Source organism: Gracilinanus agilis, chromosome 4, assembly GCF_016433145.1.
Source record: "Gracilinanus agilis isolate LMUSP501 chromosome 4, AgileGrace, whole genome shotgun sequence".
Lineage (NCBI taxonomy): Eukaryota > Metazoa > Chordata > Mammalia > Didelphimorphia > Didelphidae > Gracilinanus > Gracilinanus agilis.
In genome coordinates, this window is record NC_058133.1 from 205,566,461 (window position 1) to 205,591,354 (window position 24,894).

A 24,894-nucleotide genomic window follows, 5' to 3' on the forward strand; every position below is an offset into this window, starting at 1 on the left:
TATTTCTCTAATTAGTAGTGATTTACATGAAATCTTTTTATTTTTACTTTTTTTAAACCCTTACCTTCTGTCTTAGAATCAATACTGTGTATCAATTCCAAGATAGAAGAGTGGTAAGGGTATGCAATGTGGGTAAAGTGACTTGCCCAGGGTCACACAGCTGGGAAGTGTCTGAGGCCAGATTTGAACCTAGGACCTCCCAACTCTAGGCCTGGCTCTCAGTCCACTGAGAGTCCATTTGCCCCCTTGATTTAGATCATTTTTTCACTTAAGTATTAATAGCTTTGATTTCTTCTAAAAATTATCTGTTCCTCTCCATTTATCAGTTGGAAAATTACTCTTATTTTTATAAATCTGACTGTTCTCTATATATTTGAGAAATGAGACCTTTATCAGAGAAACCTGACATAAAAAAATTTCCCCAACTTCCCCATTGTTCCTTCTAATTTTGGCTGCACTGGTTTTATTTGTTCAAAACCCTTTTAATTTCATGTAACAAAAATTTTCTGTTATACTTCCAATGATCCTGTTATTTTGTCATAAACTTCTGTTATCCATAGATCAGACAGTTAAAATTTCCAGGCCTCCTAATTTGCTTGTTATCACTCTTTATGTCTAAATCATATACCCATTTTTACCCTTTTTTGGTATATGCTGTAATATGTTGGTATATGCCTAGTTTCTGCAAAACTACTCTAGTTTTCCCAACAATTTTTTTGTCATATGATAAGTTCTGCTCCAAAAGCTTGGATCTTTGGGTTTATAAAATACTAGGTTATTATGGTCATCTACTACCATGTATTCCATATCTAATCTCTTCCACTGATTCACTGCTCTGTTTCTTCATATCTCATCTTCTTTTGGGCATAAAATTCTTTGATGATATGCTTTATTTTGGTTCTTTTACATTTTTTTGAGATTTTATTGTTTCATGACTCATAGTCTTACAACAATAATAGTAGAATGAAAATAGTGAAAGGACAGTTCTTGTTTCAAGGCAAAGTTTATAGTTATTAATGGAATTTTTCAATCCTTTAAAGGCAATTTTGAAATGTCTCTCCAACACACAGAGAAAGATGACTAAGCCCTATAGATTGTTCACTTAAATGTATGTCATAGTCTAGATAATAAGTATTCTTTATCTTGTAGTTCTTCTTACTTAGATTGTTATCCCAAACTTTTTTAGTGGTTTAAAAAATTGTCCAAGTCATTCTACAATGTGTTGAGAGTGGATCTTAATTCAACCAGTACAATGCCATACACAAATAAGAATATACTGGAGGACCCCATCAATTATAGGGATCTCTTTTCAATTTTGACTTTCCTGAATCTCCTCCATGACCTCTGAATGGGAGACAACTTAGTGTTTTGTGCTCTTGAACTAATTATATAGTCATTAACATAATTGGATGGTATCGTCTTCCAGTCAATTAGTAAAAGATTTTTAATACTAATTCCACTGGTGGTACTGCATAGTTGTGAGTTAAGGAATTCTATAGTCATTTTTAAAATGTTTTTTTTGTTTGTTTTCTTTTGTGCAACCAAGATTAAAAGGGAAACAAACAGAGGGAGAGAGAATTTTATAACAAATTTTTCTGATAACAATCTCATTTCTTAAATATGTAAAGAACTAAGTCAGATTTATAAGAATATAAGTCCTTCAACAACTGACAAATCAAGGATAGGAATAGGCAGTTTTCAGATGAAGAAATCAAAGCTATTGATAATCATATAAAAATATTCTAAATCCATTTGATTGAAGAAATGCAAATTTTAAAAACTCTGAGGTACTACCTCATACTTATCAGACTGGTCAGTATGTCAGTAAAGGAAAATGATAAATGTTGGAGAGAATGTGGCAAAATTGGAACATTAATGCATTCCTGGTGGGCTTGTGAACTCAACAAGCATTCTGGAGGGCAATTTGGAATTATGCTATAATATTGCATATTTAATAGCCAAAAGAGTTATAAAATAATGCATGCCCTTTGCTCTAGTAATACCACTACTAGGTCTGTATCCCAAAGTGATTTTAAAAATGGGAAAGGACCTGTTTGTACAAAAATATTTATAGTTGCATTTTTTGTGGTGGCAAAGAATTAGAAACTAAAGTGATGACCCTCAATTGAGGGAACAGCTGAACAAATTGTGGCATATGACAGTGATTAAATACTATTGTACTATAAGGAATGATGAACCAGATGATTTCAGAAAGAGCTGGAAAGACCTACATGAACTGATGCCGAGAGAAACAAGCAGAACCAGGAAAACATTGTATACCATTAAAGCAATATTGTAGAATGATCAAATGTGATAGACATCAGCAATACAGTGATTCAGGACAATTCTGAAGAAGTTTTCACGAAGAATATTATCCACTCCCAGAGAAAGAACTGTTGGAGTAGAAAAGCAGATGAAAACATATGATTTTTCACTTGTTTAATTGGGCATTTATTTTGGAATTTTGCTTTTATAAGATTATTCACTTACAAAAATGAACAATATGTTTTGCATGATAATACATGTGTAATTAATATTGAATTGCTTGCCAGCTCTAAGAGGAGGGTGAGAGTTGGATCATATAATTTAGGAAAATTTATGTGGATATTTGTTATTACATATAATTAGAAAAAATATTTTTTAATGTTTTTTAAACTCTTACCTTTTTTCTTAGTATCAGTTCTAAGACAAAAGAGCAGCAAGGGCTAGGCAATTGGTTGCCCAGAGAAAAGGAGGCAAAACTCAAATCTGGGTCCTCCCAGTTCCAGACCTGGAACTCTATGCACTGTGCTTACCCAACTGCCCTTCATCTGTAAAATTTAAAACGAGTACTACTCAAAGGCAGTATTGCATAATGGATAGAGTTGTCCTTAGAGCCCAAAAGGTATACTTCTAACACATACTGATTGTGTGACCTTGGGCAACCAATCCCTTACTTTCTTGAAGCACTAAGACTTTAAGTTATAGAAAATATACCAGCCCGGCAGAAGGAATTTTCTTATTTGGTAGTTCCCCTTGGCAATGAAAACACAGGTCTAGTTGTCTCACAATATTTGTAAGACAATGGAGAACATGGTAGGTATTAAGCAATCTGTATAACACAGCAGATAATAACTAGAGTAAAGGATGTATGATCAAAAAATAAGATGGGTTTATCTCATTGTGAAAATGATGGGCAGCCTGTGTTCCCCTGGCATCTTTACAATGATGGCAAGGCAGGGAAGGCCCCCCCTTCCTCCCGTTCCTGTCCCACCCCTACCCTTCCCAACCCCCAAACATTTGCTTGAAGAGAGCTTTTTAAAGGAAATGAATGAGTCACACAGGATGGACGAGCATAAATAGGTTATGATATACTTCATTGAAGAGAAATCCATATACAAAGGATAATAGATTTATTAGAGTGTCTTAGAATTGATGTTCAACAGTCATATATGATAGCCTTTGCTACTAAGAGCAGTACAGTGATCCCGTAAAATTCTGAGGGACTTATGAAACAGAATACTATTTACCTCTAGAGAAAGAAGTGCTGGAGTCAGAATGGAGAGGAAAACATATGACTTATCATATGTTTATTTGGCTATGTGATTTAGTATTTTGGTTTTATAAGATTATTCACTTACAAAAATGAATATGGAAATATGTTTTGCGTGATAATACATGTGTAACCCAAATTGATTTGCTTGCTTGTGAAATTTTGTTATTAAAATAAGATAAATATAAAACATTTTTAAAAAGAATTTATGTCCCATATTAAGTCTTTAATAAAGCATTTTGTGTTTAGAAAGAAACCTTTCTTCCAAGCTCCTGAGCCAAGAGAAAGGAACTAGAAGGGTGTCCAGGGGTCCTCAAAGGCAATAAGAAGAATGATTATAACATAATGGGATCAGGAGGGCCAAAGTTGCTGATAGCAAGCAAGGCAACTTTATTGAAAGTTATATCTTCTTTTATAGGAGGAGAGAGCAAGCTGGGGCTCCAGCACAAACTTTTCATATACACAGTAAAAGGTAATAATTAACAGAATAAACGTAAGCAGTTACAATGCAGTCTGCATACCTCATCCTTTAGACAAAGATTCTATAGAAGGATAAATCATCATGTGAAATAGCCTATACCAAGAGTTCCAAGGAATGCATACATCAGTAATTTTATAGGGAACACCTTGTGGGGACAGACTGAAGGAGAAGAAAAGGGGGAGCTTGAGGCTACAGGCCTCAGTGAGAGGTGAGGTACATGAAAAACATCAGCTGCTTTATGGCCTAGAGTTGTGCTTTGAGGGTCTCAGGCTTTGCCTGCTACATTTCCTCCCTTTTTACTTAAATCAGACAAATGAAGATGAAGTAAATGCATGCTTGATTTCAATTTTTGTTTTCTGAGGTGGGAGCAGAGTATAGATGTTTAGGTCTGAATACCAGGGACCAGGAGTATGTGCTGGAAGCATGACAAAAGGGAGTTGTTTGAGGAGAACAATCTGATCAGTTACAGATGCAATGGATAGGGCCCCCTGGAATAGTTGGGCTGGGGTTTTACTCCCAACTATTTCTTCCTGCCCTTCAACTGTATCCCGTGACACAGGGGAAAGGTTCTTCTTACCTGAAACTCCTCAATGTGCCTTTGGGGTCCCTGTTTGGGCACCACTGAAGAGAAGATGCATAGAAAATCATCGCCAATAAGTCGTGTTGTGTTAGCCTATTTGTTATCCATTGAGCAGAGGGCTTTAAGAACAATTTACAAGTTGAGGTAGTTAGGTAGCATAGTAAACAGTGAGCCAGGCCTGGAGTCAAGAGGACCTTTGTTCAAATCTGGCCTCAGATACTTCTAGCAATGTGACCCTGGGCAAGTCACTTAACCCCAACTGCCCTAACCCCTGCCACTCTTCTGTTTTAGAATGGATACTAAGACAAAGTAAGAGTTTTTTTAAAAAGACAGTTTATAGGAAGAAGAATAAGGGAGGAAAAGAGCATAAAGTGGTGGGAAGTTAGAAAATACTTATGGAACAAGGAAGAACAGATTTTTCTTTTTGTGAGTTGTCTCACTCTTTATGATTTTAGACCTTTAAAGTGGCTATTTTTCCATCTAGATATCTAATGTAATTAAACTTGTATTTATCACCTTCTTGTTCAGAAAAGAGGGCACAACAGACTGGACAATTTAGTCTCTGCACCCAGAATATAAAAATGCTATGTGTTACGTATAACAGTTATGTTGGGTTTATTTAAACAATATGAGGATCTTGCAATGTGACTTAAACTCACTCTTCACAGTAGGGAAACTATTTTCTCCCTTTTACCATATTTCAAATATTCAATCCTAGGACAGCCTTTACATTGTATTCGTAGGCCAAAAGACTTAGTTTTATGTGGGTAGAGAAAGTAGAGAGGCTTGTGGTTTATGGCTCAGGATAGGGACTAATTAAAAGACAAGTAAATTCCAACCACAGAGCAGAAGGCCACAAAAAGAAAACAATGTTCTATTTAGGTGTATAAGTCATCTAGAGGGCAGAGAGGATAGAGTATCAGGCCTGGAGTCAGGGAGACTTGAGTTCAAATCTGGCCTCAGATACTAGCTTTATGACCCAGGGCAAGTCATTTATCCCTGTTTGCCTCAGTTTTCTCATCTATAAAATAAGCTGGAGAAGGAAATGGTTCCCCCCTTCTAGTATCCTTGCCAAGATTACCCCAGATAGTGTCACAAAGAATTGTACATGACTGAACAACAAGTTAGATATTTTACATGAAAGCAAAAATCTGAGAAACAGAATTTTACATATATTCTAGCTTCCTGTTCATTCAGCTTAGCATATGTTTGAGCCAGGAACTGCAGAGCAACTAAGTCTCCAAACCTTAGAACCAAATTAAATTAGGCTTTAGTCAAGTGAGCTAATATGCTCCCAGACTACATGGTTTAGGGATTTTTGTTTGTTTAGAAGTACAGAAGTACAGATGTCATTGTTCAGAAGATGGCAAAGGAATGCACCTGCAAAGAAACGTGTACACTGTGACCTGACATACTTAGAAATTGGAATTCTTAAGTATGTCACGGGGTTCAAAATCACTATAGTGACAAGAATAGGGCTTAATCATGTTTCCTCCAAAGTATGTGGAAGGAACTAGTATTTTTATTTGTCAGACTTAATTAAAGCCTGGGACTTTGGTTGCATAATGAAACAAAGTAAATGTAGGTAAAATGTCAAGCCTTGTAAGTTTGAATTAGTTCCAAGCATGACTAGTTTAAGGTTGAGTACAGACCATAGTCTACTGGGAATTTCCCAGAGAAAATCACTGTTTACGTGAGTAAACTGCTTAGAACTGTGTTCACAGTTCTCCATATTATTTAATCAGTTTCAAAGCAGCCAATTACTCTTCCTGCCATGTCTTTGAACCATAGCCCAAAAGTCAAATTTACCATGGAATCCCCAGTGGCTTTTGGAACTAATAAGTTGTTCCAGTTTTCCTCAACTACCAGAAATGGCTCAGACCTTGGAACAGGCCTTCATATGGAACAGACCCTCAACATTGACTATTAAGACAGAGTGACTTCCCTAAATTTACCAGACATTTATTAAGTACCTAATGTGTGCAGGCATGTGTATGTCATTTAATCTCTTAGTGCCCCCAAATAATTCTCAAAGATTCATGTTGTTGATCTGCTTTGCTAGACAGTTTCCATACTAGAAATTATAAGGTTCAAATTAAAAATATATATTTACATGAACCTAGGACCTTCCATCTCTAGGCCTGGGTCTCAATCCACTTAGCCACCCAGCTCCTCCCAAAACATCTTTTAAAGGAGGATTTATTTATAAAATTGTATTTAACATAGAACAGTGTGGAATTCTTCATGTCAGCAAAATTTTTTGAGGACATAGAATATTTGCAACATATAACTTATTATTATTACTTAGTTTTATTTGTAGAATCTCAGCAACTTTTGAAAGTATCAAAGATGCCAACCCAAGAGTATTGTGGAAGAAAGTCTTTTCTTGCCTTAGAATTCTGCAGTTACAGTAGTATTCCTAAATAGAGATTCTAAAAGGCTATGTAAATTCTTTAGTTATGTTAGAATTTGATTATATAATGGAAAAATAATCTTATGCAGCAGGAAAAAAAGCCTTGGATTTAAACAAGTCATTTCAGTTCTCTGATTTCTGTTTCCTCATCTACAAAATGAGGATAATAATATGCATTTTATCTATGGGACTGTTGTCTCAAAAGCATTCACTCAGCCGTAAAATACCACATATATAGAATTTATACATATAATCTCTCACACACACATATTATATATGTATCTATTTTCCACTGTACTCCCTTTTATTTTAATAACAAATTTCCACATGAGTTTTCCAAAAGTATGCAATTCACATTGTCTCCCTCCTTAATTCCTTATCCCCTCCCAGAACTGACAAGCAATTCAGTCTGGGTTATTATCTTGCAAAACATATTTCCATATTATTCATTTTTGTAAGTGAATGATCTTATAAAACCAAAACCCCAAATCATATACCCAAATAAACAAGTGATAAATCATGCTTTCATCTGCATTCCTACTCCAGCACTTCTTTCTCTGGAGGTGAATAGCATTCTTTTTCATAAATCCCTCAGAATTGTCCTGGATCATTGATTTGCTGTTAGTAGCAAAGTTTATTATTTTTGATCATTCCAATATTTCAGTTACTGTGTATAATGTTCTCCTGGTTCTACTTATTTCACTCTGCATCAGTTCACATAGGCCTTTCCAGATCTTTCTGAAATCATTCTGTTCATCATTCTTTATAGCACAATAGTATTCAGTCACCATCATATATCCCACTTTGTTCAGCCATTCCCCAATTAAGGAATATCCTTTTAGTTTCCAGTTCTTTGCCACCAGAAAGAAATGCAGCTATAAATATTTTTTGTACAAATAGGTCCTTTCCCATTTTTTTAAATCTCTTTGGGATACAGGCCTAGAAGGGATATTAGTGTATCAAAAAGCATGCATTCTTTTATAGCCCTCCAGAATCTCACGTTATATATGCATACACACACACACAAATTACCAATACCCTACCTGCCATAAAAATTTCAGTGCTGTTGGCATAAACAGTAAACAAGCATAAAATAGACTGGAGATATTAATGTTTTTATTATATACTAGTTCTTTAGGAACAGATCTTATCACTTATAGGCAAGGACTTCATACAATTTTTTGTCAATGATATCCTCACAATCTCTGAAAGTGTTCCTAATAATGAGAGAGATGGAAAAAAATAACACCAGTGTTTCAAATAGTTTTGAAGAAGTGCCACACTTAGAATAGTTTTTTAAAAATACCTTTTGAGTCTAATGGCCCAAATCCAACTAATATACTCATTATACCAAAATATACAAAAAAAGTTTGAATAATGGTTATAATAATTCTAGTAATAATGATAAGCTTGAAAAAGCTAGTACCTCCTATAACCACAATAAAGGAATATATTTTCCCACAGTACTTGATGAAAGTTGAAAAAAAATTTAGGACCTGTACACAACACAAAAGTATACACTGTAGACATATAGATCAAGTTATCTAGGAATATTCCTTAAATGCAAATGTGAAAGCCATCCTGGCAAAAAAGACATGAGAAAACTATTAAAGACCTACAGAAAGACATTGGAAAGATTAAATCACCATCTAAATACAACATGTAGTAGAAAATTTGATTTTCTATGGCTTGATTAAAGACACTGAGAAATCTATAGAATGGAATTCAGAACATAAAATATATCAGAAACTTGATACCCTTAATCTATAGTTCCTCTGCTGAAAAAGGAGTTGGATTATGTAGCTATTGTAATAAGCGGATAAAACACAGTGGATGGGGTTTGTGGGTCCCTAAGTCAGTAGATGGGAAAGGAGGGTACAATGGTGGAGGTAGTAAATTGAGGTGGTAGGAGATGTAAGGGAATGACTGAGTTTAGGGAAATATAAGATGATGAAGTAGAATGAGCAGCAAGGGGAGAGAATGAGGTAGTTGGGCAGGCAGCTGCAACAGGGAGACACAGACTGGGTACAGAGGCTTGAGACAGAGGACACTGAAGGGAAACAGGCTGAACCCTTCAGGTAGGAAGGGCACTTCTACAGACAAAAGGTTAGGGCCAGCCATAAATGGTTTGAAACTAACTAGAGGGCTTTCTAGTCAGTTTCTCAGATTCACAAAGGAGGAGTCCCAAGGGTCTTCCCTGTCTGTGAAATAGAAGGCTTCTCAGAGGAAGTATAGAGACCTCCACTTCCTCCAAGATGGATGCCTTCAGCTCCCCTCAGGACCCAAAGAGAAACTATTCCTTTCTCTCCTTTATCCCTCTTTTATCATTCAACCAATGATTTAGCAAAAGGTTTGATTAAATGACAACAAGGTTTATTAGGTTGGCAGGGTTGGTTATAAAGGACAGAGGGATACAAGGTTTCTCTAACAACCGCCTAGGGAGAAGCTCCAGGTGGGGGAGGGACACAGGAATGTGAGACTGAGAAAGGGCCTGCCCTCAATCAGTCCTGGGAGGTTTGTTGCCTTTAAGGTTAGGAAGTTGCACACAATGAATCAGGAGATAATTTGTATCAAGGGTAAGCCCTACTTGACTATGGGGAAACCTAAATCTTCAAAGTTTGATTGCTACCACCCAAATCCACCCTTCTCCCAAAACCCACAGGAAATCAGGAAGGGAAAATGATGATTGGGATAGGGTAGGTCAGGGAGATCCAGAGGAATTAGCTAAGCTACAAATCTCAAGAGAAAAGGAACAGAATCAAGGAATCAAGGCCAGGTTTCAGCCCCAAGACCAAGCTCAGTTGACCCTTCTGCTCTGACCGAGCCTCCAGGACCAACTGCCTCTAGTCAGTGTTCTAAACCCTTCTTAACTGCCAGAAATTCTGCAGTTAGCTTTTTGCACGGTTGTTTGCACCTTTGCACTACACTATAAATGATTCCTTTCAACTCTCAACTATTATTTTATGAACAAAGAAAAGCAAAAATGATAAGACTACAATGATACAGAAAGCATACCACAGAGAACAAAATAAACTATTCACATTATTCAAAAACCATACCATAGTTCAAAGGTTCATGAAGGGAAAAAAAATTAGAGAACCCCCAAAGAATTAGTAATTAACATTTACATAGCGTTTTAAGGTTTGCAAAGTGCCTTACAAATATTATCTCATTTGGATCTGTGAGGTAAATGCTATTATCCTTATTTTATAGGTAAAGAAACTGAGGCAGACAAAGATTAAATTACTTCCCAAATTACATAGTTAAGTGAGACAGGATTCACTTTGCCAACTAGCTGGAAAGAATGTAGAGAATGCAGTCCTCTCCATGGTCAAAGTCCAACATAATAAAAACACAAGTTAGATCAAACACAAAGCAGATAACTTAAACACCATTAATATAATGAACAAAAGGCCAGTTACATCATGGAAAGTAACTGAAAGTTTTTCTGTGCAAAACTGGAAAAAATGGGTCCTGATAAGCCTTCAAGTACTTAACAAATGAATCATTAACTGCTCTCAAAGCTTTTTACTAGTTTCCACCATGATGCGTATGTAATCTTGTCTCTTTCAATAGAAACATCACATAATTATTACCAACAGATGAAAATTGCAGTGACCTTGCATTATAGGCCAAATACATGTTTCTGTATTTCATTACAACCATTCACAGCTTTGTATGGCTCAAAAAAATTCTGTGAATATCTTATGAGGAAACAATGAAAGAACAAAAAATGAATGCCAGAAATTCCATGGGGTATAAGGAGTTCATTATTGATTTTATGATTATTGGACAAGTCATCTAAAAGTGCCATAATATTTATACTGCCTTCATTGATTATAGGAAAGCTTTTGCCTCCATTCTACTCTTATGGTTGTCGTAGGCTCTAAACCTATAAAATAAGTCCGAATATAATGACAATAAGTATTGTCAGATAATACAAATAATATCCACATATTAAAAATCATTTCCAGGTTAAAATGCCAACACAGTAATTATAGTTGTTATAAGTAGGTATTTATTAAGGATTTAATAATATCAAGAGTAATTGACATAAAATGTGGCTTTTTCTAGGGAAGTAGTTTGATCTTACAATGATTCTGTGTAGTTTACATCCATTATCAGCACTCATAAATAGGACTAAGGATATGGATTTCAAGTTAAAGAAGTTATACCAAGACAATAGATAAATAATAAGGATAATATCAGAAAAGCATATTTAACCACTTGGAAAATTTTCCCAATTATTTATATGTCTCTTTTAAATGATAAGTATAGTATTTTGTGCACCATAGTGTACAAAGGAAATTTACCCTTCCCCCTTTCTGGGGTCACACAGATGACATCATCACCTGTCAACTATCTGCATACCTGGTATGAGCTTGAACTTGACCTGGAGGCGAGGATTGTGTGAAGGAAATCATTGAGTGAATTGGGTCATGAGGATAGAATGGCAGTCGGAAAAAGGCAGAAGTCAAAAGATCACAAGACAGGGGGTGAGGCAGCTCTTCCCTGGACTGCCACCCTGGGTAGCCTAGGCAAAATAGAAAGCCACTGTTGGCTCCTGAGACATGATGTGTGAGTTAGTGGGTGGAGAAAAAGTTTGATGAACTGTGCTGGCTGGTCTTCTGTGAGTGTGGCTAGGGGCCCCTAAATGGTTGCCACAGAATAGAAAACTAAATGGAGCAGTAAGAAAAATAACCTATATCTTTCTCTCCTATTTTTCCCTACTACTTCTGATTTAATAAAATTATTAAGCCAGTCTCATAATTTTCCCACTTACAATAGATACTGAAGGATTTGTGTATGAATGTAGTTGTCAAATCAAACCAAGAAATGAAAATTATATCAAGCAAGATAGATTGAGCATAATGCTATCAAGGAAAAAGCTGAGGTTACTACATATGTAGAGACTGCCATTCTAAAGTAAAAACTTAAATGGAGGAACATTTAGAGTACTTAATATCTACAGAATACCAACCAATGTATATTTTTGATGTGGTAAATGGACCACATTGTGTTTTCAATAAAAACTTGAATGATGTAAAGGAAGCATAGAAGTCATCACTCCAAGGAAGCTAGAAAAAAATTAGCAATTCTTTGACAAAAAATGGTAAAAGACCTTAAAGCACATGATAAATGGTTAAAAACAAAGAAATATTTTTGAGCAAATAGACCTTTCTTCAAAAAGTAACAGTAAAAGTTAATAATAGGATTTATCAAATATAACCAAAAGTGGTTTATCTCTGTATAGAACCTATGAAATGGCTAAAATCCAAGAGTGGGATATAAAGACCCTCTGTGGAAGAGATCCATATGTACTCAGCCAAAAATATGTCAACAAAGAAGCACTGAAAATTTGGCTAAACTGTAGAGATTTGTTTATAGATACAGAGAGTTTTATAATTCAGGATCTAGTCACTGCTATCAGAAATTATTAAAAAGCTATACTTATGTCGTTGTTATTCAGTTGTTTGTCTTTACTTTTCATGGCCCCATTTGGGATTTTCTTGGCATAGATACTGGAATGGTTTGCCATTTTCTTCTCCAGCTTATTTATAGATGAAAAACTGAGGGAAATAGGATTAAGTAACTTACCCAGGTCACAAAACTAGTAAGTAACTTAGGCCAGATTTGAATTCAGGAAAATGAAGCTTCCTGACTCCTGATTCAGTGTTCTAAAGTTATTTAATCAGTGTAGATTATGAATGAAACAGTGGAAATGCTATATATCACTTCAGAGTGGGGGGAAAAATACTGGATACTCAAAAATATATGATGAGGTAACTAGAATTATATATTAAGAGGTTGGTACCTTTTTTTTTTTAAACTAATAGATAAAGTCTCATACAAAAACACAAGCTATGTAGTGCACTTGAGAATTTAGCAGATAAACTACTCTGGAACCAGAACACCACTGGACACAGAACTATTTGTTGCCCACAATTGTTTGAGTATAATATTGAATCATAAAAATTCAAGAATGGTGTTTTTAGTAGATGTTACTGTAATGAATTTTCATAAAATGCAAACTACATAAAATTAGAAACTTTCAAAAGTATAGAGAAATAGTGAAAGAAATGAAAACAATGTGGGAACAATATGAGGTATGTGTCATCTTTATCATTCTGTCTTTCAGTAGAGTTGTCATAAAGATGTTTTAAGTAACTATGCACTTTTGATTTTAATAAAATCATTAATTTGCAGCCAGTCTCATAATTTTCCCACTTACAATAGATACTGAAGGGTTTGTGTATGAATGTAGTGGTCAAATCAAACCAAGAAATGAAAGTGATATCAAGCAAAATAGATTCTCATACAAATATTCTTATACAAATTCAAAAGCTTGATCTTATTATCCTGCATGAGAGTCCACAAAAGATTAAATATAAAAGAATTATAGCAGTAAAGCAAGTTGTCCTCAAACCATTTGTAACTGAATCTCACCAAAAAAGTGAGAAGAATGAGATAACAGTGGTGATGGTAATACATGTGTTAAGTATATGGTTGCAATATGCTCTCTTTACAGCTACCTTGCTCGTAATGTATTATAAGTATTATATTTACTATTTACAGATGAGAATATTCATCTCATAAAACTCATTTTAAATCAACCTCTGAGAAGCTAAGTGAATTGCCCAATGTCAAAAGGCTTCTAAGTAGCAATTTCAAACAAACCCAGGAGTACTAACTCCTGAGGCCTGTATTCCTTCAACCATACTATGCTACCAGTGCTTTGAGTCTACAGCCTAGTCGTTTTTTTAGCCTATTTATTCAGGCACATTTTAGTACTTAAGCACTTATATTTCTCAGAATTTTTTTAAGTTCTATTCAACTGGCAACTCCAACTATTTATTGGACATCTTGAACTAGATGTCTTGCAGGCATCTTGAGCTCAACATGTCAAAAATTGAATTCATTATTTTTTTTCTCCCAAAATCTTCCCTTCTTCCTGACTTTCCTATTATGGTCAAAAGCACCACCATCCTACCAGTTGGCCAGACTCAAAACCTATTCTCAGCTACTCTATCTAAGTCATGTCAATTTTACCTTTGCAAAATCCCTGGCAGATGCCCCTTTTGACACTGCTATTAGCTTGATACAAACCTTCATCACTGCATGCTCAGACTGTACCTCCCCACTTAAAGTCTCTCCCCACTCCAAGCCATCCTCCTCTTGACTATCAAATTAATCTTCCTACAGTGCTAGTCTGATTATGTTTTCCTGCTATTCGGTAAACTCCAGTGGCATCCCCATGGATGCAGGTACTTTCTCCTTCTTCTTCATTATCTCCCACTTATCTTATATATATGTGTGTGTGTGTACTTTGATGTATGCCTTTTGTCTCCCCGTTAGATTCTGAAAGGAGGGAATGTCCTTTTTTTTCTTTCTTTGTGTTCTTGGTGCATGTCATATGGTAAACATTGAATAAAATTGCTTATTAGCTTGACCTTTAGTTAATAGTTACTATGTGTATAACATGGTTTCACTTTAGTTTCATTGTTATAAGCTTTGTGATTAAAGTTAGACATGAAATGCATTATCAGTATTGTTTTTAAGGGACATTTACAAATCATGGGTTTTAATAAGTTTTAGAGACTGACCTTTACTTGATTTTTTTCTCTTATTCATTTTTTCCTATTTGTTTTGTTCCAGCTACTTTGACAAGTTATTCTGAAAATGTGGAACGAACAAAGTATGTTGGGGAAAGCAGTAAAGAATTAGGATCTGGAGGAAACCTGAAACCTTGGCAGTCCCAAAAATCCAGCATGGATTCATGTTTATACCGAGTAGATGAAAACATGACAGCCTCTACCTATAGTCTTAACAAGATCCCAGAAAGGAACCTGGAAACAGTTCTGTCCCAATCAGTACAATCTATTCCACTTTACCTAATGCCACGGCCAAATTCAGTAGCAGGTAAGATCTTTTTTTAAAACTTAGTTATATTCGTTGACTGGACTCAATTGAGATGAAAATAAATTCTGAATTGTCAGTACTTTGATATTTCCATCCATTTTGGGTGTTTGGATGTGTGTGTACATTTGTATGTATATTTGTATGACCATATATTTAGGAAAGTGGCATCTTCCTAAGATGATGATTTACTTTTGCCTACAAAAGCAGTGAAAACAATAATATCAGAAACAATACCTGTCAGGGTCCAAACCTGGAAATGAGGTTATTAAAGACTGAATTTCAAAATGATTTTATATGTGAACATGGAGGTAATAGAAAACCACTGGAGTTTATTAGATAAGAGGATATCTTATCTAATTCTGCACTCTGAGAAGAACAGTATAACTACTGTGGAGGATGACACATGAGACATGAGACAGACCAACCTAAAATGTATTGTAATAGACCAGGTGAGAAGTTATGAGGACCTGTATCAAGGTGGAGACAGTCTTAGAAGAAAAGGGGATATATAGGAGAGTTGTGATAAAGTTAGAATTAACAAGACTTGACAACTAATTTAGATTTAAAAGATGATAGAAAATGAGGAGCCAAGGATGATACATAGGTTTATAGGCTGGATAACTGAGGGACTAGTACCTTGAGCAATAAGAGGGAAGTTCAAATCTAAGGAGCATTTGGAGTGAAAGATGATGAGTTCAGTTTTGGACATAGTGAGTTTGTGTCCAGCTGGCAGTTGAAAATGTAATATTAGAGATCAGGAGAGAAATTAAGTAAAAGCAGATTTGAGAATCAATAACATAGAGCTGATAAATGAATCCATGGAAACTCATGAAATCCAATGAGATATTATACAGAGAAAAGAACTGGGGAAAAAACCCTAAGGGATACCTACCTTTGGGGAGAATGATTTGGATGAAGGAAAGGAAACTGAGAAGGAGCAGTCAGATAGGGAGAGAACCAGGAAAAAGTAATGCCATGAAAACTTAGAGAGCAGAAAATATCAAGGAAAAGAGGGTGATGGTGTCAAAGCCTGCAAAGAAATCAAGAAGGATGAGGATTGAGAAAGACTATTGGATTTGACAACTAAGAGATCATTGAAAACTTTGAAGAGAATAGTTTCAGTCTAATGATCAAGTCAGAAGCCAGACTGCAAAGAGTTAAGAATGGGAAAAGAAAGGAAATGGAAGAACCTATTATGTGTAGCTTTTCAGAAAATGTAACCACAGAAGGACTGACAGGACGATAGCTAGAAAATATGAAAAGATCAAGTGAGAGGGTTTTTTTTTTTGAGAATGAGTTAGAAATGAACATGTCATAGGCAATGCAGAGGGAACCAGTAAATAATGAATGATTGAAAATAAGTCAGAGAGGGATACATAGGTGAATAGTGAATAAAGAGCCAGGTCTAGAGTCAAGAGTTCCTGGGTTCAAATTTGGCATTAGATACTTACTATGACCCTGAGCAAATCATTTAACCTAATTGCCTATCCCTTGCTGTTCTTCTGCCTTGGAACCAATACTTAGTATGGATTCTAAGACAGAAGGCAAAGGGGTTTTTTGCTCATTTTTTTGTTTTGGTGTTTTTTGGGTTTTTTTTTGCAGAAAAAGAAAGAAAGTCATAGAGTGGGGAGTGGGATCACTTATTCAGCTAGAGGGGTTTGCCTTGGCAAGAAAGGCCAGTTCTTCACGTGAGACAGGAGTGAAGGAAGAGATAAGAGGAAGGATAAGATAGAAATAACTCTTTCTTGGAATTTGAAGTGTGAGTTCTGACTGCCATTTACTAGGCCTGGTCCCATTATCTCTGTTTGACTCGATTTCCTCATCTGTAAAATGGGGATAATAATATGATCTACTTCCTTCCAAGGTGGTTGTGAGGATTAAATGAGGTAATACTTTATAAAACACTCGGCACAGTGCCTGGCACATAATAAATGATATACAAATGTTAGCTATTGTTATCATTACTATTATTATTATGACACTTTCCCTCTTTGGGCCTACGTTAAATTACCTGTAAAATTTGCATTAGCCTCATTGAATTATCTCTAAAGTCCTTTCCAACTCTGAATCTCATCTTTTTCATATAACTTAGATCTGAACCTGAAGAAGCATATGTTTTAGATTTCTTTTTAGAAGAAATTGAGGAACATATATGAGGCAATATTTTGACAATGTGGAGACATATAAAGGAGGGAGAGAACATTGAATAGATCTTTATAGTAAGGTATGTTTTAACAAAAATAATTACCCACAGTTTAGGAAAACATCCAACATACCTGAAGCTCTAGCATCCCAGAAGCCTGTTATTTTCAGAATGCCCTTGCTCTCTAATTAAAGAATAAAAAGTTTCCTCCATTTCTAAAGTGTAATAGAAATACTACTGCTAATCTTTGTTGTGGGAGAATGGTACAGAAAATTAAGTGGCTAGTTTCATTCTCCTTCATCACACAGATTTGCTATCAGTAATGATGCTAAGAGTAGTTGGGCATGTTGACATTTTAAAAATTCAAACACCACAATGAAGGCTTTTTTCTCACACATTCAACAGAGAAACTCCTGAATAGGTTTATCTTGTTGATTTAGGATATGAGTAAGAAAACAATACTCTTTTATATTTGTCGATAAGTAATTTCTAATCTGTAGCTGGGACTAATATTCAAATGACTTAGTGATATTGCTCTTTCCCATACTTGTTTCACTTTCCTAACCTTTCCAAATCATTACTTGCTGCTACCACCTCATTAAGATGCATCATCTTCTGACTTTATTCTTAATACTGGGGACAAACACTTAGGAAATTCAGTTATTGCAAAGTGGCTACCCACGTTAGGAGGGATTCATTGTTATGTGGTATCAGCAAACTCTCTTGAAATATGTCTAAATCCCCAGCAATAGTAGCAAATTAATGGAATTCAATTCAACAAGCATTTATTGAGCAAGTACTTTTTGCCAGGCTAATGCTAAAAGCTGAAAATACAAAAACAAAAATAAAATAATCCCTACTCTCAAAGAGCTGACAAGAAATAACATACACATAATTATATACAAAACTAAATGCAAAGTAACTTTGGAGAGGTCAGTCCTCATGTATGAAGTGTCACTTAAGTTGTGCTTTAAAGGAAAATGGGGATTTGGGTAGGAGAGGGTGGACAAGAAGAAAGAACATTACTGGCATAGAGTCCTAAAATGTTACAAGCCATAGCATCCTCTTGGAGGGTGAGCAGATGTATCTCTCCTGGGAACTAACTTGGGAATAACAGATACCAACTTGAATCTTAAAGGTTTATCAATTTCTTCTCTAAACCTTGTTGACATAAAATTAATAAGAAAGCTCAGATTATGCTCTTTTAGAAAGCAATAAGCATTTTGTATAAGAAAGCAGAATTTTCATGTAAAAATTGAATTGCTGATAAAGTTGTAGGATCACAATCTTAGAGCTGAAAGAAACTTTGAGATAACTAATCTAAACCTCTCCCTACCAGTGATGGGCAAACTATGGCCCCGCAGATGCAGCCTCCTGAAATGTTCTATACTGCTGGGGGACATTATTCCTAATCTGACGAATACACCGAGTATGATACAATACAATGAAACTTCGAAAGAGTTGCCTTAGAAACAGACTGACAGATGAGCATTTCCTTTCCTTTGGCCCCCTCTTTAAAAAGTTTTCCCATCACTGCACTATACAGATGATGAAATGAGAAGAATCAAGCAATTTTCCCAAGGTCATTTAGGTAGTATATGTAAAGTCTTCTACCTTGGGTCTAGCACCCTTTCCATTGAACTGTTCTGGCTCTCATTCACAATATCATTTGCAACTTTTTTTTCTGAGCAAATCACCAATGGAAAAATAAATTACCTATTTAGACTCACTATGTGCCTTTCCATTGCCCTTTGGAGTACCTATAATTTTTATTCTTCTATAATTTTGTGTTGTCTTATGCTCCACAACCTTATCACCAAAAGAATTATCAAAAAATATCACCAAAAGAATATCGAAGTTAAAAACATGGAATATGGGCTCTCATGAGAGCAGCTTAGCGTTCCTGAAAGTATTGCATAATTTTTCAAATATGGCACAAGCAGTTCTGATGCCTCTTTAAACCTTGGCCAAGTTCCATATCCATCTCCAGTGTTTATCTAGGATATATGGAATGATGATAGAGTAGCTCTATGAATTCCCATCCAATTTTATGGCATGACACAATCTGGGCAACATATGTTTTCTATTTGGGTTTTTTTTCCTATTTGGATTGCTTGGTTTATCCCTTTTGAATACCTCTGAATCTCATTTAGAAGCTTCTGCAATATTGATGCAATCAATATAATATGCTGCAAACACTTGGAACCATATCATTTTTAGCAGTGATGGCGAACCTTTTAGAGACCAAGTGCTGTGCCCCCTCCACCCTCCCAAAGACCAAGTGCCCAACATACTACCCTACCACCATCTTACCCCATACAGGGGAAGGAAGAAGTGCTCCCATTGGGCTGCCAGGCAGAGAGGTAGGTGAAGTGAAAATATGTCCTCAGCCACTGTGGAGAGGGGAAAGGAACACCTTGGCTCCCTGAGTCCTTCCAGCTTTCTAATGGGCGACAGCACACATGTCCACAGAAAAGGCTCTATGTGCCCTCTCTGGCATGCATGCCATAGTTTTGCCACAACAGATCTATACTCTCTTTTATTTGGCCTTTGTGCAATATATCTCTATGGTAAAGATCAACACCTTTAAGTGAGTATGTTTCTCTTTTATGTTAAATAATCATCAGAGGTGACTACAAAGAGAGGCTTCACATCTACTCTCAAGCACAATTACAAAAGAATCAAAATTATAGTGTTCCAAAGGGCATGTGGTGAGTCTAAATAGGTTATCACATTTTATTTTAAAACAAGTTGGAGTTTTTTGTTAAAAATTTATATTTAAAAATCATTGACTAAAATTTATGATATCATAAGATTATTAAGTTAACAGAAGACTGTGCTTGCAGAATAATTTCATAGGGAAATAAAAACTGTCAAATTATTGACTAACCTAAGTTGTTATCTTAACAATGACCTTCCTTTAAAAAATTGAACACAAAGAGTCCATTATGTCATTTCATAAAAGAAAACATCATTGAACTAAAGCTTAACTTTGGAAAGGGAACAATTTTCAATACATCCATAGTTTCTGGATAGAGGATAAGAAGACATCTCTAAAACAACAATGAAACACTTAAGCTACTCATTCAGCTGTTCACTCATTTTAATAAAGCCCTGTTCTCATTTCACAACCAATTTTTAAGTTCCAATCTTTTTATTCCTTCTTTTCATTATATTTTCCCTGTACCCTCCTCCAATTCCCACTTAACCAGAGACTTTTTTTTTAAAACCTTGCTTTCTGTTTTCGAATCAATACAAAGTATTAGTTCCAAGGCAGAAGAGTAGTGAGGGCTAGCTAATTGAGTTTATGTGGCATGTCACACAGCTAGGAAGTGTCTAAGGCCAGATTTAAACCAAAGACCTCCCATCTCCAAGCCTGGCTTTCTATCTACTGAACTACCTCACTGCTCCATATCCAAAGACTTTTATTCCACTTTAGGTACTTGGTAAATTCTTCTTCCTTCTGTACCACCTTCAGGCTATTGAATGTGATATATTAGTAAACCATTACTACCTAATTGCTACCATGGAGAGTGAGCTGGAAAAAGGATCATTTCGGTCCATTGAAGCCATGACTTTTTAACTTGAGATCAGGGAAACTGAACACTGCAGTAAGGGATAATTATCCAGAGACATGTTGTAAAAGTAGGCAAAAATGACAGCTTTGCCATCCAGATCCACAGACACATGGGAGATAGTCTACAAGGTCATGGTCCAGGCTGCCTCTCCTTTGCCCTATCATTTATTTGTATTCCTGGTCCTTCCTAGTTTATTTACTCTAGAAGTGAGCACCTTAAACATGGAGTTACCCTGGATTAAGTTTGACTTCCTGAGCCCTCTTTGGTTCAATCTTTTACCCTCAGAGTTGGGCTAATAACCGAGCCAACTTCAAGAAAATGGAAGTATGAGAGCATGAAAACTTATTGGCAAATAAAGGAATTTGTAGACTCATGCTAGAACTCATAGAACCATAAATCACATAAATCACAATAAAAGTGGCAGTCTTGTAGGCAAAAATTATACTCCCCATGCTCCCACCACAGCATTTCTCCCTTAAATGATCTTATTTAACATAGCAAGTAATAAATTGTTTCTTTATTGCTGCCATTTAGGTCACTTAAATCAGGTGAATGGCAAAAAAGTGACCATTTTTTAAGGTAGGTAATTTATGGGGAAAACCAGGGGAGTTAAATATTAAATGTGGGTCCAGAAGGGTGTGTAGGAGACAGGAATGACAAAAGATGGGGACTTAACAAGTTAGGGAGACTGGGTTTAACTGCTAAGGAAAATGTCTGTTAACAGAAGTGGCAGTTAGGCCTCACTGTCACCCTGCACCATCTAGGCAAGGGCCTGTGGAAACTAGCAAGCAAATGACAAGAGTTTATAACAAATTTAATTAAGGGAACTATGGTCTAAAGGATGGGAATAGGGGTTTCTACACTACTAGACTATGGGCAAACCACAGGGTAAGGGGAGGGACTTATCTACACTGAACTGAGACCTAAAGCAAGACAGGACCCAGAGAATAGCAGGACTGAAGTGGGTATCTTCACAGCAGAGTCCCGACACACTCCAGCGATGCTGCAGCTCCTCTAGGACCACTAGCTGTACTCTTTCAGGCGGGTAGATTCTGGGAGCTAACCCAGCCCAAGTTAACCTGCAACTCAGGTTGGGATTAATAGTCTCTACCAAAATCTCCCACAAGTAGATGTCAGTTTTCCTTCAGGATCCCAGGGAATCAGGGAATAAACTCCACTTCCTCTGAGGTCTCCCAGGGGTCAGTTACAACTTGTCCCAACCACCATGGAGTCTGTCTCAGAGAGAGCCACACTTCCTGCTTCCCCATTCCATTTGGAATTCTCAGGCCCTTCCTGCTAGGTCTCCTAAATAATAACTAAGTAATCCTCCTCACAACAGTACTTCCCACAGAGGGAAGTGTCTACTCTTTGTGGTTATTAATATAAAATAGTGATCTTTACCATTTCACAATTAACTGAGAAAGAATATAAGATTTCATCATATTTATTTGTCGATTGCATCTAATTCTTTTAATCCAGTAGATCAAAATAGCACCGTACAGTATCTTTTACAATAAAATGTCTCCCATTTACATATTAAAATCATTCAAGATATAAGAATGACCACAAAAAATACTGGTGTAATGACTGTGATGAAAATCATCAGTTAAGGCAGCATTGGCAAAGAATTGGCATGTGTACTGGGACAGCATGAGGATGTGGGGGAGCTGCTCCATTCCACCTCTTCCCAGCACCTGAGGACATTTTTGCATGCCCCACCCCTTTGTCCAGCCACCCAAAGTTAAGTACTCCCTCCCTCTACTCTCTGGGGTAATGGGGTGGGATTCACAGACAGCTTGAAGTTGCAGTTTGGGCACAGGAACTCAAAAATGTTCACCAATGCTGAGTTAAGGCATAAAATAAGGAGGTGTATGACTGTCAAAGGTATTGACAACCACAGTGATGAAAGAGATCCAGTTTACAGGCCAGATTGAAGAAGGGTTTCTCTCTAAATGGTGACATCTTCTAGATGCTCCCAATTGTGAATGACATTGTACTAATGGCATAAATCTCCTTCCATCTCCTTGTACTCACTCAGACCTGGTTCCCTCCTAACTTCTTCACATTTGTAGTCACTCTTTTGTAATCACCCAGTGACTGGTTGAGCAGTAGGGTGGAGGAGAGTTGTAATACTCCTTTTTCCCAATTTTGACTTCCAGATTCTGCCTCTGCCACCATAATTCAGTAACCTCTCCTACTTTTAAGTTAATTCAATCTATCTTTATCCTCCCCCAATCAAAATTCTAGTATCTGAACCTGCTGACCTCCAGGAATCTCTCCTTTACTCAACATGATCAGTACCTAGGCTTATCTCCTTTTTCTTCCTTTCAACTCCTTCCTTCATACTAGGGGACTTCAGCATACATACTGATAGTCCCTCAGAAACCCTAGTCTTTCAGTTCTTCAACTTACTCATTTCTTATTAAATGTGCTCAACTACACACAAAGACTTGAGTTCAAATCCAACCTCAGCCACTTAGTTGTGTGACCCTGGGCAAGTTGCCTAACCCTGTTTGCTTTGTTTCCTTATCTGTAAAATGAGCTGGAATGGAAAAGAGCTAACTGTATACTCTTTCTCACACTCCCATGTGCAATCAGTTGTCAAGTACTGTAATTTCTACCTTTGTAATGTCTCTTATGTGTGCCCCTTTTTTCCTCTGCTATTACCTGGATCAAGCACTCATCACCTCATGCTTGACCACTGTAATAGTCTCTTAGTTGTTCTCTCTGCCTTGTGTCCCTCCTCACTTCGGTCCATCCTCTGTCTATCCAGCTGTCAAACTGATCTTCCAAAACATGACCATTTCCCTTCTCACCTCTCCATTTATTAAATCAGGGAGACTCCTTATTCTCTAGAATTAAATATAAAATCTTCACTTTGGCATTTAAAGTCCTTCACCACCTGGCCCCTTCGTAACTTTTCAGTCCTTTTATAACTCACCCCCATCTACACACTCTGCAATCCAGTGACACTGACCTCTTTTCTGTTCCTCGCACAAGACACTCCATCTTCCAACTTTACATTTTCACTGGCTATTGCCCTGGCCTGGAATTTTCACCCTATTCATCTCTTTAAGCCTCAACTAAAACCCTTTTCTTCAAAAGAAACCTTTTGAAATCCTCCTAGCACCTTTTTATTCTGATGAAGAGATCTTATTTTTCCTTCTGTGCATATTGTCTTCCTTCTGATTGAGTTTGGGGTAGGGATTGTTTAGTTTTGTTTTTGCTTTTCTTTGTAACTCAATTGCTTATTGCAGAAGCACATAGTGGGAACTTAAGTACTTGTGGACTTGACATTGACTCCCCTTCTAGAAGATATCTGTAATCATACAAAATGAGTTTGGCCTGTCATTCTACTGGTATTGCCAAATGGTGGGAATCATGAAATTGCCTCCAAAAACTAAAATAACCAAAAGAAAGCAGTAGTGAGTGTGAGAAGACAGCACTATATACTCCCCACCAAAAAAGAACTTTAAAGAAGTATAGGAAATAAAGACATCATCAAGTAATTTTATGATAGGAAGAAGATAATGACAGAAATTAAAAGAATGAGGGATATTAAGTAGACAACCAGAGTACTTCAGTTGGTAATCTTGCAGTGTCATGAGAAAGCAAAGAAGACCTCTAGCACCTTGAGTGGGCTCTTTATAAAGAACTTTTGAGAGGACATGTAAAAAGTGTAGTCTAGGATAGTCAAACCTTCCTTAATTGGAATCTGTATCATTGGAATAAATTCAAATCAATGAAATCACAGATTTGTTTTAATTATGATAATGATGATGATGAAAACTCACATGTAAATAGCACTTTCAAGATTGCAAAATGCTTTACATACATTTCTATCATTTGATACTTACAAGAGCTGTGGTAGTCATTTGCCCAGAGTTACCCAGTTGCTAAATGTGGAGGCAGAATTTGAACTTAGAACTACATTGAACTCATAATCTAGTATTCTATCCATTTTCTCCATACTACCTCAACTTTTTACAAAAATTAGAATCCACAGAGCTCTATAGTTTTTGGAAAGGCCAAACTGTATTGATCTTTATTGAATAATTGATGGTGATATAAGAAATACCAAATATTGTTTTTCCATGTTTAGGCTTGTCAGGCCTTTCACTCAATCAGAAATATAATGCTATTTTTAAAAAATGGAAACCTTAAGGAATTTTCCCCATACCCTTTCTTGGCAGCTAAATCCATTTGACTTGACATTGACTTCAGCTAAATGACTATCCTATAAATAT

General features: G+C 36.2%; 1 protein-coding gene across 1 annotated transcript in view; it reads left to right on the forward strand.

Annotated features, from left to right (window-relative positions):
• TANC2 (tetratricopeptide repeat, ankyrin repeat and coiled-coil containing 2) overlaps nt 1–24,894 on the forward strand; it is a 664,538-nt gene that overhangs the window by 476,852 nt on the left and 162,792 nt on the right. The window contains exon 8 of the mRNA XM_044671962.1: nt 14,663–14,926. Within this exon, the coding sequence (XP_044527897.1) occupies nt 14,663–14,926 (264 nt within the window). The remainder of the gene's footprint in view (nt 1–14,662; nt 14,927–24,894) is intronic.